Genomic DNA, 15,038 nt, shown 5'->3' with positions numbered 1-15,038 from the left:
TGCAACCGCCAAGGCATTAAATTAAACGCGTGTCCTCCTTCATTAAGCCATTTTACTTATAATAAATGTCTAATAAATGTCCAAACAAAGATGAAGGAATATTATTTGATTTTTAAAATTTTTTTATAAGAAAACCACTAGCAAAAATTGCCACAACCAATCAAAATATAATATTAAAATATTTTTTAAAACTATTTTTATAATAATTTTGACAAACATTTAACATTCATTATTGTTAATTTTTTAATAGCATAAACTCAGCAAAAACTATACTCTCCTTCTTAATAATAATAATAATAAAAGAAAGAAAGAAATAAATTATATATATATATATATATGAAAAAGGGTCTTTAAGAAGCGTGTTTATTTTTGTGGGCGCGCGAGAGCGAAATTTATCGCCGTTACAAGAATGAGTTTACACGGTAGAATTGAAGAAAGATAAAGCTGAAGTTTGTGTGCGAAGACGGTTTTGAGGCATTTGCAACACAAAATGGTGCTGGAGGAAGGACATCGTCATCATCCGACGGAAATGTCTTCTCCATCTCATATCGAGTACGATGATGAAGAAGAAGCGGATGAAGGTTTCGAACAGGTTGAAAAAATTAAAACGCTGCTGTCGGCCTTGAGTCTTGTTTCCAGGAATGTGCCTCTTCCTCACCATTTACTTCACCATGTCACTTGTATTTTTCACCATTACCCCTCTAGCCGTCGCCAACAGCAGTCTCATCTTGATGATGACGACGAATTTCTTCATAAAAAGGTGAGCTATCGAGGATTTTTCCATTTCTTTTCATTTTTTAATATTTAGTGCCACGGCTTCAGCAATTAGCTTTCTGTAGTAAAAGGCTTCAAGTAGACATCGGGCATTCTGTTTGTTGTATGCAGACCGCTTAAGCTCTTCCGCAGTAGAATGTGGAGGAGAACTGGGCTTTTATCTTATGACAATATAACTTGGTAGTTTGTAAAATCACTTGGCCCGGTTTCGCTTCTCTATATAATATTGTTAACTCAGCCACATCAAATCCCTTTTTTAAATTGACACCGGTTAAATGTTTTTAGTGGAGGAATAGGAAGAGATGGCCCTAATTTTGACAACAATCCAAATCACTGGGGGACAACCCTCAGTCCTGTACATTTTCTATTCAATCCTATCATAGGCAATTTAAAAATTGAAATTTGAACGGTATTATGCTGTAGGAAAGCCAAGAGAACCGCTATAAGCCATCTTCTAAGGCTATTGTGGGCTATTTTCTATGCCCACTAATCGGGGCCATTATTCCTTAGTGATGGGGAGCTAAACTTCTGACATTTCGATAAACCATACTTATACCAATTTCTGAAATTATTCAATATATCACGAATAAGTGAAGAAGGGTGAAATAGAACCCTAGCATATAATCCTCTGGGCTATTGGAGGTCAATCTTCAAAAACTTTTATTAGTCTAATGTCCAATTTGATTGGGTTAGTTCACATGAAATGATGGGAAGCCAGGCTTTGAAGGTGACTGGTTTTTAATCAGCGGGGACCGTATTGAGTTGGGGTTTTTCAGAACTCTTTAAAATAGAGCTTTGGTTTCTTTTTCAGGTAGCAGAAACATTGTGGAAATGAAGTCTGTGCGAAAATAACAATATCAATACTTGTCCTGAGCGGTTGCTATTTTCTTCCAAATTGAAGGCAGCTCTTGTAAAATATGATTTGATGCTCAATTTCAGTCTATTATTTCTGGGTGCATGAGCCTGCTGGATTTTTGAGTAGTCCTTGTTTGCAGAAATTGCTCCACGTTTAAGATGGCAATAGATTGGATAAGATGGAAAGCCAGTTCCTACCAATTGGCTTGCTGAGTCATCTGTCAACCTTTAGTTTTTTTGTCTGCAATCAGCACCTTAATCAATTTATATACTAATGTCCGTTACCCTAGAATAAAACACAACAAAAGGGCTTAGCAAAAGAGTAAGATCAAAGATGAAAGATGTCTTCCAAAATCATACAATTTAAAGAAGAAAGAATATGAAGTTTGACAAAACGGCAGAGAATTGTAATGGCTAATTTAGGTGATAATTGGATCATGTAAACCAGAATTTGGAAAGAAGAATGATGCAGAGGAAGGTGGACCCTTAACCCAAACTCATTAGGAACACTCCATTTTAGTATTTGTTTTGTAACAACACTCTTAAAAACTTCTTTATCAAGAGGGTCATCCTCTAGATCCAACCAAACAACCTTACACTTCCCAAGACCTACTAATGGTCAGACACTTCTATGTCCACTATACCCGCCTCTGATCAACTTTCCAATGTAATGTGACTGTCTGCAACTTTGCCCTTTAACCATTAGAACCTAACTTGGATCATCATTGCCTTGGATTCCCCTATCCTCACCATTTAAGGAGAACCTTCACTCAACACATTAAATGATTAAGACACCAAACACCAACTTGTTCACAAAGCAATATGACAACTCTATACTGTCCTATGACCGTTACCACTATTTGTTATGACAGTCACCTATCAACCCCCATCAATGTATCCCATCCATCATATGCACTGAGACATTTGCCAATCCCTCCTTTTGGACTCTTATTAGGCCCTGTCCACACTCTTTGACACGATTGGTTCATCCACCTAACACATGTATCAAACAAATACAACTTGCCGTATCACTGTTCAGTGATGACAGTCCCAACTAACTCTGCAAAATCCACTTACCTAGCCCTGTCCTTCGGGCTCCTAACTTCCTCAAGAACACATACACCTTAAAGGCACTCTTCTCCTTATTCTCCACATACTTGGAGACAATCTTCATTCACCAAATTTGTGGACAAGCCTTTGCCAAAACTCTGTGACAGTTTTCCCTAACTGTGAAAGTTTAAACAGACCTATCTTCCCTCCAACTTACGTGCAAGTCCCTGCATGATCTTCCGGCAGTATATTAGACAGGTTATATACATCCTCTCCATCATTTCTGCAAATGTGGAGCCTTATTACACATGCAAAATTGAAGGAATCACATTTTGAATAGTCACTATTACCCTAGTTAAGGATTTGTCGGTTTTGATTCAAAACAAAATATCTTAGAGGATTCTTGATCAAATCAAGTGCTTCAAAGTCCAGGATATGGATGATTCAATACACTAACTTGCTAACACAATGAATCTCTAAGAAAGAAGCATCAAAGTCAAAAATACGAGTTACAAACTACTGTGAAAACTGACAGAGCATAGAAGCATGCAAGGAAAATGCCAAATTTTATTGATTACATTGATCACTTTACGCCTTGTGTTGGGCTTCCCAGCCTCTTAAACGCCTTTGCCATTGGTTATTGCCAAAAAACCGACTGTCATTACCCTTAAGCTGCTGACAGGTTACTTAACTGAGGCATATTATGTTGTCAAGTTGACAACCAAGTCGTCAACTCAACAACTATGACTCTTTCATCCCCTTACATCATGGAAATGGTCTTATGACGACCTTACAAACATGTTTAGCACTAAAAACCCCTTATGCTACCTAATAGCCCTCTATTTAGCCCTCGAGGCCATTCTTGCTCATATTGGCAAAATTGTTTACATGGCATGTTTATTGTCCGTATTACATGTGATATCCCTTATTATATCATCAAATGACCTAATAGGCCTTGTTCATCCCTTCAAACCCCTTAAGATTGTTACAAGATTCAAGAAGAGTTGGCAGATTAACGGATTTCCGGATGATTCATTGATTAACAGAGGAACAAATGTGTTCCTTATAAAGAATTACAAGGATGTTGTTTCTAAAAGAAACAACGTAGACTGAAGACGGAATTAGAAACAAAACTAGAGACAGGATAGGAAACATTCCTATCTGGACTGAAGAAAAAAGAGACGGGATAGGAAACATTCCTATCTAGACTTAAAGATGGACTACAGACAAGTAGTTGACTATTATAGAAAGTATAAGATATTATCTTAATACCCTCCCTTAATGGTCAACGTACGGATGTTTGAACATTCTGTGATAATTGAGACCCTCCTTGGATCTATAGAATGCTGAAACCAAGAAGCTTTGCCAGAAGAGTGCTATGACTCAAAATAAGTTGCATTTACAAAACTTCGTTTTTGTGGAAAAAACGGTAAACCCAGAATCTCACACAACCTTGCATATTACAGACAACTTGAAATGATTTTTGAGGAGAAAATCAACAAACCCAAAAAAATAGAAACAGATTTAGAAGGCGAAAAATGTAGCTTCGCCTTGATCAGGAAGCTCGACAACTTGTGCTGTTGTTTCATGTAGCTCCTTCAAATATGTCCAGATTTTTGCAGCTGACTTGCCGGAAGGAATCTGCGGTAGCTGATCATCGATAACAGAGAGCTTGAGAAGCATAATAGCCTCTCGATTGCGATCATCAAACTTGTCCTGTTCTGCTTGGTTGGAGGTCGGAGGAGACTTTGTGCCTAGAACAAGTTCATCCAAACGACGATATTCGAAGATGGCGATGATGCGCTGCTTCCAGGTTCCATAATTGCGACCATTGAATTTGGAATTATGTTCGAGCAGAATATTTGTCAGAGATGCCATGGCACGTTTTTCAATGAAAAACTGTGAAAAACTGTGAAGGCACATTCTTCGAAGCAAAAATACGAAAGACCCAGAAGAATCAGAGAATGACCCAGAAGAGAGCTTGAAAAATCTAGAAGGAATCTGCTGTCATTTTTTGGATCCGTTGGCTCGAAAATCGAGGCACAAAAATTGAGACACCCAGAAAAAAGGATGGCAACCCAGTTGAGCTCTCGAAAAACCCACCAAGAATCTGCAAACAAAATATTTTTTCGACCCCAAAAATTAGGGTTTTGAACAAAATATCAGGCGGCGGCTATGGAGGTCAATAGTTGTAGACAAAATGGCAGATTTGAGAAAAAACATTGCAGAACCAGACCAAGAACTAGTCGGATTTAGGGCTACAGCTGTTGGGTGGAGGTCACAGCAAGATTGAGGCGGAAATAGGAAGCTTTGGCAGATGTTTGCGGCTCCAAACGTGAAGGAGAATTCCTGATGCAAATTTGATGAAAATCGTAGGTTGTAGACTCGATTTCCTTTGCAAATCATGTGGAAAACGCAAGCAAAACTCAGTATTCAGCAGAGTAATCACCGGTTTTTAGCAGTAAAAAAAATGCAGCTTTAGACACCCAAACGAAATCGCATTTTTCAGATGGGCAGAAAAAACAACCTCCAAAAAACTTCCAGAATTTTGATTTTTCAGTCTCTTGAAACCCTAGTCAAGAACAGGCAGCAATGAACTTCAAAAAAAAAGAGAGATAGTTTCGAAAATTTTAGAGCAAATAATTTCCAAAGAAATTATAAAATTCTCGAAAAAAATTGAAGTATTGGCTCTGATACCATGTTACAAGATTCAAGAAGAGTTGGCAGATTAACGGATTTCCGGATGATTCATTGATTAACAGAGGAACAAATGTGTTCCTTATAAAGAATTACAAGGATGTTGTTTCTAAAAGAAACAACGTAGACTGAAGACGGAATTAGAAACAAAACTAGAGATAGGATAGGAAACATTCCTATCTGGACTGAAGAAAAAAGAGACGGGATAGGAAACATTCCTATCTAGACTTAAAGACGGACTACAGACAAGTAGTTGACTATTATAGAAAGTATAAGATATTATCTTAATAAAGACTACAAACCATTACCCTTGTTACATGGTGACCCTACTGGGTCTCTTTGCCTCACATTGGCAACTTTGCATGCATTGACTTGACTCAAATTAAAACTTATTGGCACTAATGATCATGATTAAAATGGTTTAAGACCTTTTAGGTCCTTGTAGTCTTCAAATGCTTTAGGTCATCCAAGTGACCCCTCTAGTGTACCTTCCAAGTCCTGATGCTCCTGCACGAAAGAAACTGGACTATTATCCTATTCTACTTCGAGCCTGAATATCCTAAGGAGATATGGTGTTTAGGAGCCTGGGACAGTAAAGGACATGTTGAAAATTTGGATGAAGAGTTTGTGATTGGGAAGGTCCACACTCATAGAAGTGCTTTTCTATTTTTAATGCAACGTAAAATGTTATATTATTGTGTAAAATGGTATCCTATTGAATAATGAATGTCCTTCATAATTTTTCCTCTACATGAAAAATGACTGGGACAATCTAAAAATTGCTTGAGTCATTGAATTTTTTCTATCATGTATAAACCCATCCAGTTTTTCAATATAGCCCTCTACCTGACATATCTTTTGCATACCATTCCTTATCCAACAGTCCAATAAAAAATATTTGTGTTTGTCTAATACTTTAAGTTTAAGTTGCCGATTCACAAGCAGGTTCGGAAACGGATGTGGGATTTGGATGCGTGATGTGGGATTTTTTTCAGGATGTGGATGCAGGAGGAAGTGTGTATATATGTATTTAAAAATAAAATAAAATAAAATAATATGTTATATATATGCAAAGAAATATAAGAAATATACAAAAAATAAATCATTTGATAGTTTGATACTTTACCATTGGTCAAGATTTAAGATATTTCATATGTGATATTTCAACGTAAAACGGTAAACTTCATAGACATAAATATCTAAATTGAAACTCAGAAATAAGTTTAAGAGACAATTAGTTATAACAAATTGCTCATGTCCAAGATTCCGACAAAATCAAAACTTACTTCATGATTGAAGACTCAATCAATTAATCAGATTTCAAAACATAAGGACTTGAAAGAAAATCCACATTCTGATCATCTCCTCCAAATGTTGCAACTTCAAGATCATTTGAACCATGTACGGTTCCACTTGTGCTAGATGCACTATTTCATGGTATCATCATCATCATTTGGAGTGTAGTAAGATCATAAAGTGTTGCTTCCAAATTTACTCACCCAAACTTGCACACTTAGGGGTTACATTTCAAAGCTTGGCTGCCCCTTCCTTGTATTGATCATTCTTATGTGGCAAAAGATGCAAGTTGGTGTGGATTTAGACCAAGTCCTCAGCTTTCTTGGAGCCCAACCAGTTGTGCTTCATTGAATGGATTTAAGAGTATGCACTCCAATTCCTTTCAGTAGTAGAAGAACTAGCAACCTAGATAGTTCTCACAAAACATACAAATGAAAAGCAAATTAAAGATTGTAAAACACTAAATTCTAGAATGCAAGGGGTAAACATAAAACAAAAAAATAAATAAAAAACTTACTTGTGATAGGATCTTGATTGCAAGAGATTGTAGATTCTTGAAAGGTTGACCATACATGTACCACCATATGATAACTCCCATTTTATTTTGGTCATTTATTGCATATGAAGAATGCTCGAGTCCCAAAGCAAATAGCCCAAATTCTAGCCTCACTTTTTCTTGCATTTCCTCATCTTGGGAGTGTCTTGTAAAAGCTTTATAGCACCCATTAGCAACCTTTTTATGCACATATGGTGCAACTCTATTTGGCATAGGAAGTACTTCCTCGCTAGAGTACCTCAATGATAAGGTATATGTAAGGAGTTGCAATGGTGTAGTCATCTTCTCCCAATGATGACGGATGATTTTTCCGCCTTATTGTATAAGGCTTCACATGTTCCAGGGTCACTCTCATGTTTTTGTATGGACAATTTTGCCTTTTTAACCATGGTGCCCATGCCATCATACAAATACCCCAAGCAAGGTGTATCTGAATCCAATACAAATGCCACACGAGCCCAAAGCCTTGACCTTTTGGTCTCTTTCTAAATTTGAAGCCTTCCTTATGCCTACTAAGTAGAAATGACCATTTGGCTGAATGCATTTTGTAATTTGACAAGTCGTCTCATAATAATAATATGAGATGCAAAGCAGGTCTCAACAACCTAAGAAAGTTAGCAATATGTCAATAAATATTAAACAAAGACAAAGTTATAAACAATTTGATAATTGAATATGAACATAAAATTTATTCAAATTAAATAAACCCATGAAATTCACTAATTACAATTTACCTTCAGCAACTCCAATTTGGAGTATGATCTAAAATAGATTGTGACATGTGGTGGTTCATCACAAACATTTTTATCTCCTCCCCTCTTGTACGGTGGATGGAATCCAAAAAATATTGTCATACTGAACTTCAATCAAAGCACCTGCACCCTTGCAATTTTTCACTTTGTTTGTAACCACCTAAACCACTTGTACCACATTCTCACTACCCACCATCTCGATGGCCTCAATGATAATTCTAGAAATGAATGAAAAATCCTTCACTTCTTGTTCACAATTAATCTCCTTCAAAAACATTGCCCCTTAAGACCATTAATCAATGGCCAGTTTTTTGTATCTTTCCAACCATGAGATGCAATAGTTACACCCAAACTTTTCCAATATTTTTTAATTGGTTGAAGTTCTTTCGCTATGTGTGTCCTCTCCTATTGCAATAGAGTTGTACACACCTTTTCATACCCTGGACTTGTGTAATCAGCTGGTGCTTCTTTGATGGCTGCCACCATTTTCTTCCAATATGGTGATCTCACCAAGTTGAAATGAAGACCATTGGCATAAAGCCATCATGCAATGGTTTTATCAGCACGGTCTCTTGTCTCTGTTTTAAATGCGGTGTGCAATGGGCTTCTTTTTGTGGGCTGTAATTTCCACTTCTTCCTCTTCCTCTCCCGGTATAGGGACCTGCAAGAATGAATGTTGGGAGGACATATTTGGTTCCTTGTGTGCTTGCATCTTGGTCTTTGCGAATGAAGGTTGATGATAACTTTTGTTTGATTTTTTAACCAATGCATCAACAACTTTTTGTTGTTTTACAAAGGAAGCTATTTCTGCATTAGTCATCCCATGCCCAGTTTGTCTTTTCACATTACAAATCCTTTGCCAGCAGGGCCCATAAAATGAAGCTTGTCTTGAGAATATGAGCCATTGAAAGGTTTTCCTTGCCCTCCTTACCCTCCCATTGAACTTTGACTATCGGTGTAGGCCATTCCTGCACAATACAATCTAATTTCTTGCTATAATAAGAAATTAAATAAATTTAAATTAGGAAAACAACTATGAACATCAACTATACAAGTGCAAAAAAATGAAAAAAAAGTACTAAAATATATAGCTAAACTTGTTTGTTTATTTCTTTTATAAAATAAAAAATTGAAAAAAACTTGAAATTTTTTTTCACAAACTTGAAAAAATTCATCAAAATCTCAAAATAGCTCATCAAAATACTCAAGAATGAGATCAAATGCTTATCTTAAATGCTTAAAACTCCTTTGAGGAAGCTATCTCTTGCCCTTTGATCTATTCTCTTCAAAAATAATCAACTTGCCTTCAAAATGCCAAAATAGAGACCAAATGAGAAGAGAGAGTGTAGCTGCAAACAAAAAGAGTTGTGAATGCTTGAATGGCCTTTTCAGGGTCGTTTTTGGGTTTGAGAGCAAAAAAATAAGTTAAAAAAATCATAATAGAGCACGTCTTTTAAAATTTTTAAAGTGAAAGTGCTATTTAAATTTCTTTTTTCTGGTCTTCATGCTCGTGGAAGCTCCTAGATGCTTCTGGAAGCCATCCATAGGCCCTGGATGCGATCAGAACCAACATCAGGCTTCCGACTGCTTACAAGAGCCTTTGAAATGGCTTCCACAAGGCTTTTGGAAGCATCCCACCTCCAGTTGCCTCCACTTCATCATTCAGACCATCCAGGCCCGCACAAGTACCTCGGCTTTAAGTTTAAGTATGCTTGTATTTTTATAAACACGGTTTCATTAATTTTTTATGATCTTATGAATTTGTGCAACATAGTACTCAGAGGAGATTAATCCATTGTATTTTGCTCAAGAAATATAACTACCTGTCATAAGCAGTGTAATCTTAATGCAGTGTCATATTTGTTTCCTACATATTTCTGCTAACTGGTCTTATATTGTTTGTAATGCAGAACTGTTACACTTATAATATTCGGGCAAATGGAACTTCACATGCTGTGTTACCAAGTACATAATCTAGACTTTTTTTATAACTACAATTTTAAAAACTTTGGCTCTTAATATATTGTTCTGTTAGACCTGGCTGCAATATGGTTATAAATTATATATTGAATATTCCTATTAGGGAATCTTGTAGGACATCTCTTATAAAACCTGCACCAGTGAAACCATTCCTTTTTTTTTATACGTACAATTTTAAAATCTTTGGATTTTAATATCATCATTCTTTTAGATCTGACTGCAATATGGTTATAAATTATATATTGAAAGTTTCTATCAGGGAACCTTGTAAGACATCTCTTACAAAACCTGTACCAGTGAAGCAATTCTTTCTTTCCCAATGCAGCTGGAGAATAATACTGATACTGAAGCTATTTGTTCTGGTTACTAGTGCTTGGACATTAGTGTTGATATTATTTAACTCAGTGACATCCAGTTCGGCTTAGGCTTTAGTAAATGTATATATTGTAGATTATTTATCTCCGGGCTTGTAATGAAGTTTTTGTTCTGTTATCACAACTTTGTACTGTAACCTGTATGTTGTTAGTTGTTTAAATTTTACTGAATCATTGGGTTTAGCTGTTCTTTAATGGATTCCCTTCTCTTGCCTGGCTTCTTCTACAGAATCAACTTGCACACCTTAAATGAAGATATATCCTGTTTATAATTGTGTGCCATGTTTATAAACGTGATTTTCTAACTACGTTCTGTAATTTTCTTAGCCTTTTGAATGCTATATCTGGATTTTTTGTGACCTTTTCACACCATCACCCCATTGCAAATGGGGACCCCATCTTTTTGCTTGGCAATAGGGTAGGTGTCTTAGTGAGCTTTAGTTTAGTGGCAATTTTGGAGTCCAATGCAATGAGATGAGTTTGAACAACTTTAGGTGCAAAGTTGTGTCCACCTGAGAGTCAAGGCATTTTAGAAGAGTGTATTTGTGAGTGAGAAATCCAACACTTAGACAAAGCTGAGTTGGAGATGATGGAGGGAAAATCTATCTAAGTTTGAGATCTAGTCATTGAGAGAGAAGGAAGTATAGTGGGAATGAAGAGTTGAAATGAAGATGAAAATGGAGACAACTGTTTGGTGTGAAATCAACACGAGAATGCAAGAAAAGATGCAACCATAAGGCAAAAGTTTGAGCATGCAAGACATGGAGTTTTGAAGTCTTTTGAAGAATTAATGAGAAAGAATAACATGAAAGGAGGGGTGAATTTTTAAAGTTGTATAAGGAAAGCATATATTTTGGAAAGCCAAGACATGAGACAACTTGGAGAGGTTAGAATCTGATCCCCCCAAGTACGGCTAAGAAGATGGTTCAATGGTGAGGCCAAATGAATATGTAAGCCCAAGTTCAAGTTCAAGCTATGAAAATGGAATTCAAAAAACAAGTTGCAAAAAGAGGATGACCAAGTTTACAAGTGAAGAAAATAATCATCAGCTTGAATTTTCTTTGAAAATCCAAGTGTTTTTAGAAAGTTCCAAACTTCCAACATCATGAAGCCCCTTAAATTACTTCTAAAGATTGAGACCAAGGAATCGAGATTTCAAATATAACCAATTTTAAGTCATTTCAATGAGAAGATTTCTAGGAGACAAGGAGAATTCACGAAGATGAAGTAATTTGGGAATATATGCCATGAAAATTTATTGAAGGTTTGATAATGTTGAGTATTGAGAGATATATCTTTATTTCCAAGGAATTAATCAAGTTTATAAGATAAGCATGTTAAGGTGATGTCCACTCATTTGTAACCAATTAGAGGGCCCTAGTTGTACATCTAAGAACATCCAATCAAATCATTCCAAGTGTACTTGTGGAAATCTCTTATCTGACGACTAATGCCCATTAAAGATACAAAAATTAATCAGTATAAAAAGCTTCCAATTAATCAGATAGGGGTCATTATCATTAATCGGATATAAAAATTTTATTGGAAGAAATCTTGAGGGCTAGTTTAATTTGATGTAATAAAAATTTGAACTTCAACAAATTTTGTTTTATAATGTTAAAGATTTTCTTCAAATTCTGTAATAATTATTTTCCGCACTAAATTTAGAATGTCTCTCAGTGCAAATGTATTTGGTTTGCACTTGGTTTGCTGGTTTGACCCTGATTCGTCCTAGGTTCGGCTCAAACAAACTAGACTACTCGACTTCGAACCTTGGGCAAACATAGGCGAAATAGACTAGAACCAATTACCAGTTCGAACCCAACCTCGGGCCGACTTTAAAATAGGTGAACTGGGTAGCTAAGTTGGGCTTCTTTGCACTAGACAACTTGCCTTCAATGTGTATTAACCTTAGGAAAGAGATAAATAATTCTTATCCATCATTCGTTTATATTTTACAAATCAAACTTTAAAATAGTATAATATTATAATATTCTAATATTAGATTTTTAGAATTAATATTCTAATATTAGAATATTATAATACAATGTTTATAATATTATATTATTATAAATTATAATGCAATATTTAAACTTTATATCGTGGTAAAATATAATATAATATTTATTATTTATTTTTTACATTATGTTGAAATAGTTAGTAATATAATTTTACCATTACTAGTTATTTTATATTAAATTATTTTGATCTTTATTATTTCATAGTTATATTTATATTTATTTTACGATATTATATTTATATTAGTTAAGAACTCGTACTTTTAAAGAAATTGTATTTTTTAATTGTTCAATAAAAGTACCGTTTTGCCAATTCTTTCGCTAAGTCCAAGTTTTTCAATTTTTTTGTGTTGGCCAAGTTATTGCCAAGTTCGAGTTTTTCAATTATGGATTCAACTATAGACTCTTTGCTTTTCCCTGCTAAAAAGGTACAGATTGTGGTGGAGTGACTGTGACTGTAATCTCTAGTGATTGTGTTTTTTATTATTCCCAGAAATCCCAGCCCAAGCCAAACTTGATAAATCCTATGCAACCATTGAGGTATCTACAACGAGCGTATACCTTTACTTTTGATCACTGGCTTTTCTATATATAAATTAGTGATTGGACCTATTGAGGAATATTGATTGGATTTCTAACAATATGTTTTAACTATTGGCATGTTTGTTCATGATCCTCTGTACTCTCTTCTTGTCTTATTTTATTGTATATTTATATCCAATGGTTTCCTTCATTTTATATACAATAATTGTTGATTGATTGTTGATTGGGACCAATCTTCACTATTCTAACATTACATTGGGCCTAGCTACCATCTTTTTGTCCAACACCACAACTTACTGCTTGTTATCTCTAGTAATCATCCCACCCTTGCTCTAAGGATTGCCTCACATTTGTTGCCATCCTATTGTTTGAATGCTAGCCACCATTGTCCTTGGAATTTATCTTTGAGTATAATGAGCAAGCCCACAACTACCATGACCAAGGCAATGACTACCATGACCTTTCGTACCATTCTCTTTGGGAATCGACAACCCTTTTTGAACAACAAGGAGCTTCTTGCCTCACGTTAATGCTCCAAATCTTATCCTTTGTGATCACTTGAGTTTAATTCCAAGCAAATGTGAGGTTGGTTCTATTGGCATTCCAAGAATAGAGACAGGGTGACCAACTTTATTAATTACGAAGATGTCTATCCTTAAATTAGGGTTGAAAAAGCTAACAAACAGGAGAAATTACTAACTCACATGCTTTTGAGGCTTGCCAAGCTTCACAGGGTGTTCCTAGAGATCCTTTCATGATGAAACAAACAAAACAAAATAAAACAAATTAACATACAAAGACTACTTTGTATTTATTATAATATTCTCTATTTTCTTTCATGATGAAACAAATAAAAAAGATTAAAACAAATCAACATACAAAGAAGACTTCGTATTTATTAGAATATTCTCTAATTTTGGTTTGCTATTATTAGCATATCTTAATTGCTCTATTAATGGTCATCTACATTGTCACTATCTTCATTCTCGTTGTTTTTAGTGCTTTAGTCTTGCAATCTTTATTTAGGTCTCCTCAGTTTAATACATTAGATTACATTGAATATTTGACAATGGTCTCAAAGTAGTAGGCCATTTGTGTATCCCTCACTGAAGAACCCAATTTCATGTAAAAAATATTGAGGCTTTAAGTTTATCACTATTTTTGCAGTTAGCTACAAACTTTAGCAAGGGTTTACTATGAAACTTAGATTGTGTGTTTTCGAATTGAAAATTGCGGTTTTTTTTTGGAGTTTTTCAGCTCTATTTTCTAAGATGTTCGGTTGCAGTCTTTTAAAAACTGCAATTGTAACCTTTTATGAGGTTTAAAAATCCCTGAGTTTCACTGAAAATTCACATTTATTCGGCCAATTTTCATCCATGCTTTTTTTTTTCCTGCAATTTTCGTGTCTATTGCTGTTAGTGGGTTCTGCACATTTTTGCTTGAGCATTTCTTAAACCCTCCATGGTTTGATTTTTCTCTACCATGTTTATTACATTTTTTTAGAAGAGGGGTAAATGCTTTGACTTGGAGCTATGAACCAATGAGGCCACAAATGGGGGACCTCATCCTCAAAGAGATTTGAACCTTGATTGCTAGAACAATAACACAACTTAACCATCACAACATGTAACCATGTTTTTACATTAGTAGAGACATGGATTTGAGTTTTTTTGAATTGTTAGTAGGAGCAAATTTTGTTTAAATAAATAACCCACAATTTTTCCTACACTTTCAAATTGTGATTTCCAAATTTCTCCTTTGTTCACATTTAGGGTTTTTCTATAACTCATGGGTTTTCATATTTTTCTCCAAAACAAATTATCTTGTTATAATTTTTGTCCTTTAAGAATATTATTTTTGGGTTTTGCAATTTTTTTTTGTTGGATTTATAATTTTGTACCATTAAAAAAAATTATTTTAAGGGTTTTTTATCCTTTAAAGATTATTGTGGGGTTTTTCAAATTTTCCCATAAAATAATTAGGGTGTTAATAATATTTTTCTCCTTAGAAAAAATAATGTAGAGGGTCTATACTTCTTTTCCTCAAAAATTGAGGGTTTGCTCCTCTATGACCTGGTCTTGATTTTTGCACTTTGGGAGGGCTCTCTTCTTTTTTGAAAGGTTTTACCATTTGTGCCCTTAAA

At 35.0% G+C, this 15,038-nt stretch overlaps 1 protein-coding gene across 2 annotated transcripts in view; it reads left to right on the top strand.

Moving 5' to 3' along the window:
- Positions 1-355: 355 nt before the first annotated feature.
- LOC149556961 (putative ATP-dependent DNA helicase CHR12) overlaps positions 356-15,038 on the top strand; it is a 235,337-nt gene continuing 220,654 nt past the window's right edge. Inside the window, exons 1-2 of one of the 2 annotated variants that reach the window (XM_089831603.1) lie at positions 356-760; positions 9,891-9,945. In XM_089831603.1, the coding sequence (XP_089687729.1) occupies positions 491-760; positions 9,891-9,945 (325 nt within the window). In that variant the 5' untranslated portion in view covers positions 356-490. The remainder of the gene's footprint in view (positions 761-9,890; positions 9,946-15,038) is intronic. The other variant, XM_089831604.1, reaches the window with a different exon arrangement.

This window comes from Cupressus sempervirens, chromosome 5 (genome assembly GCF_028749045.1).
Source record: "Cupressus sempervirens isolate cs-2001-9-10 chromosome 5, ASM2874904v1, whole genome shotgun sequence".
NCBI classification, from domain to species: domain Eukaryota; kingdom Viridiplantae; phylum Streptophyta; class Pinopsida; order Cupressales; family Cupressaceae; genus Cupressus; species Cupressus sempervirens.
Note: the sequence above shows the minus strand (reverse complement) of the source record. Positions and strands in the feature narration are given on the sequence as shown.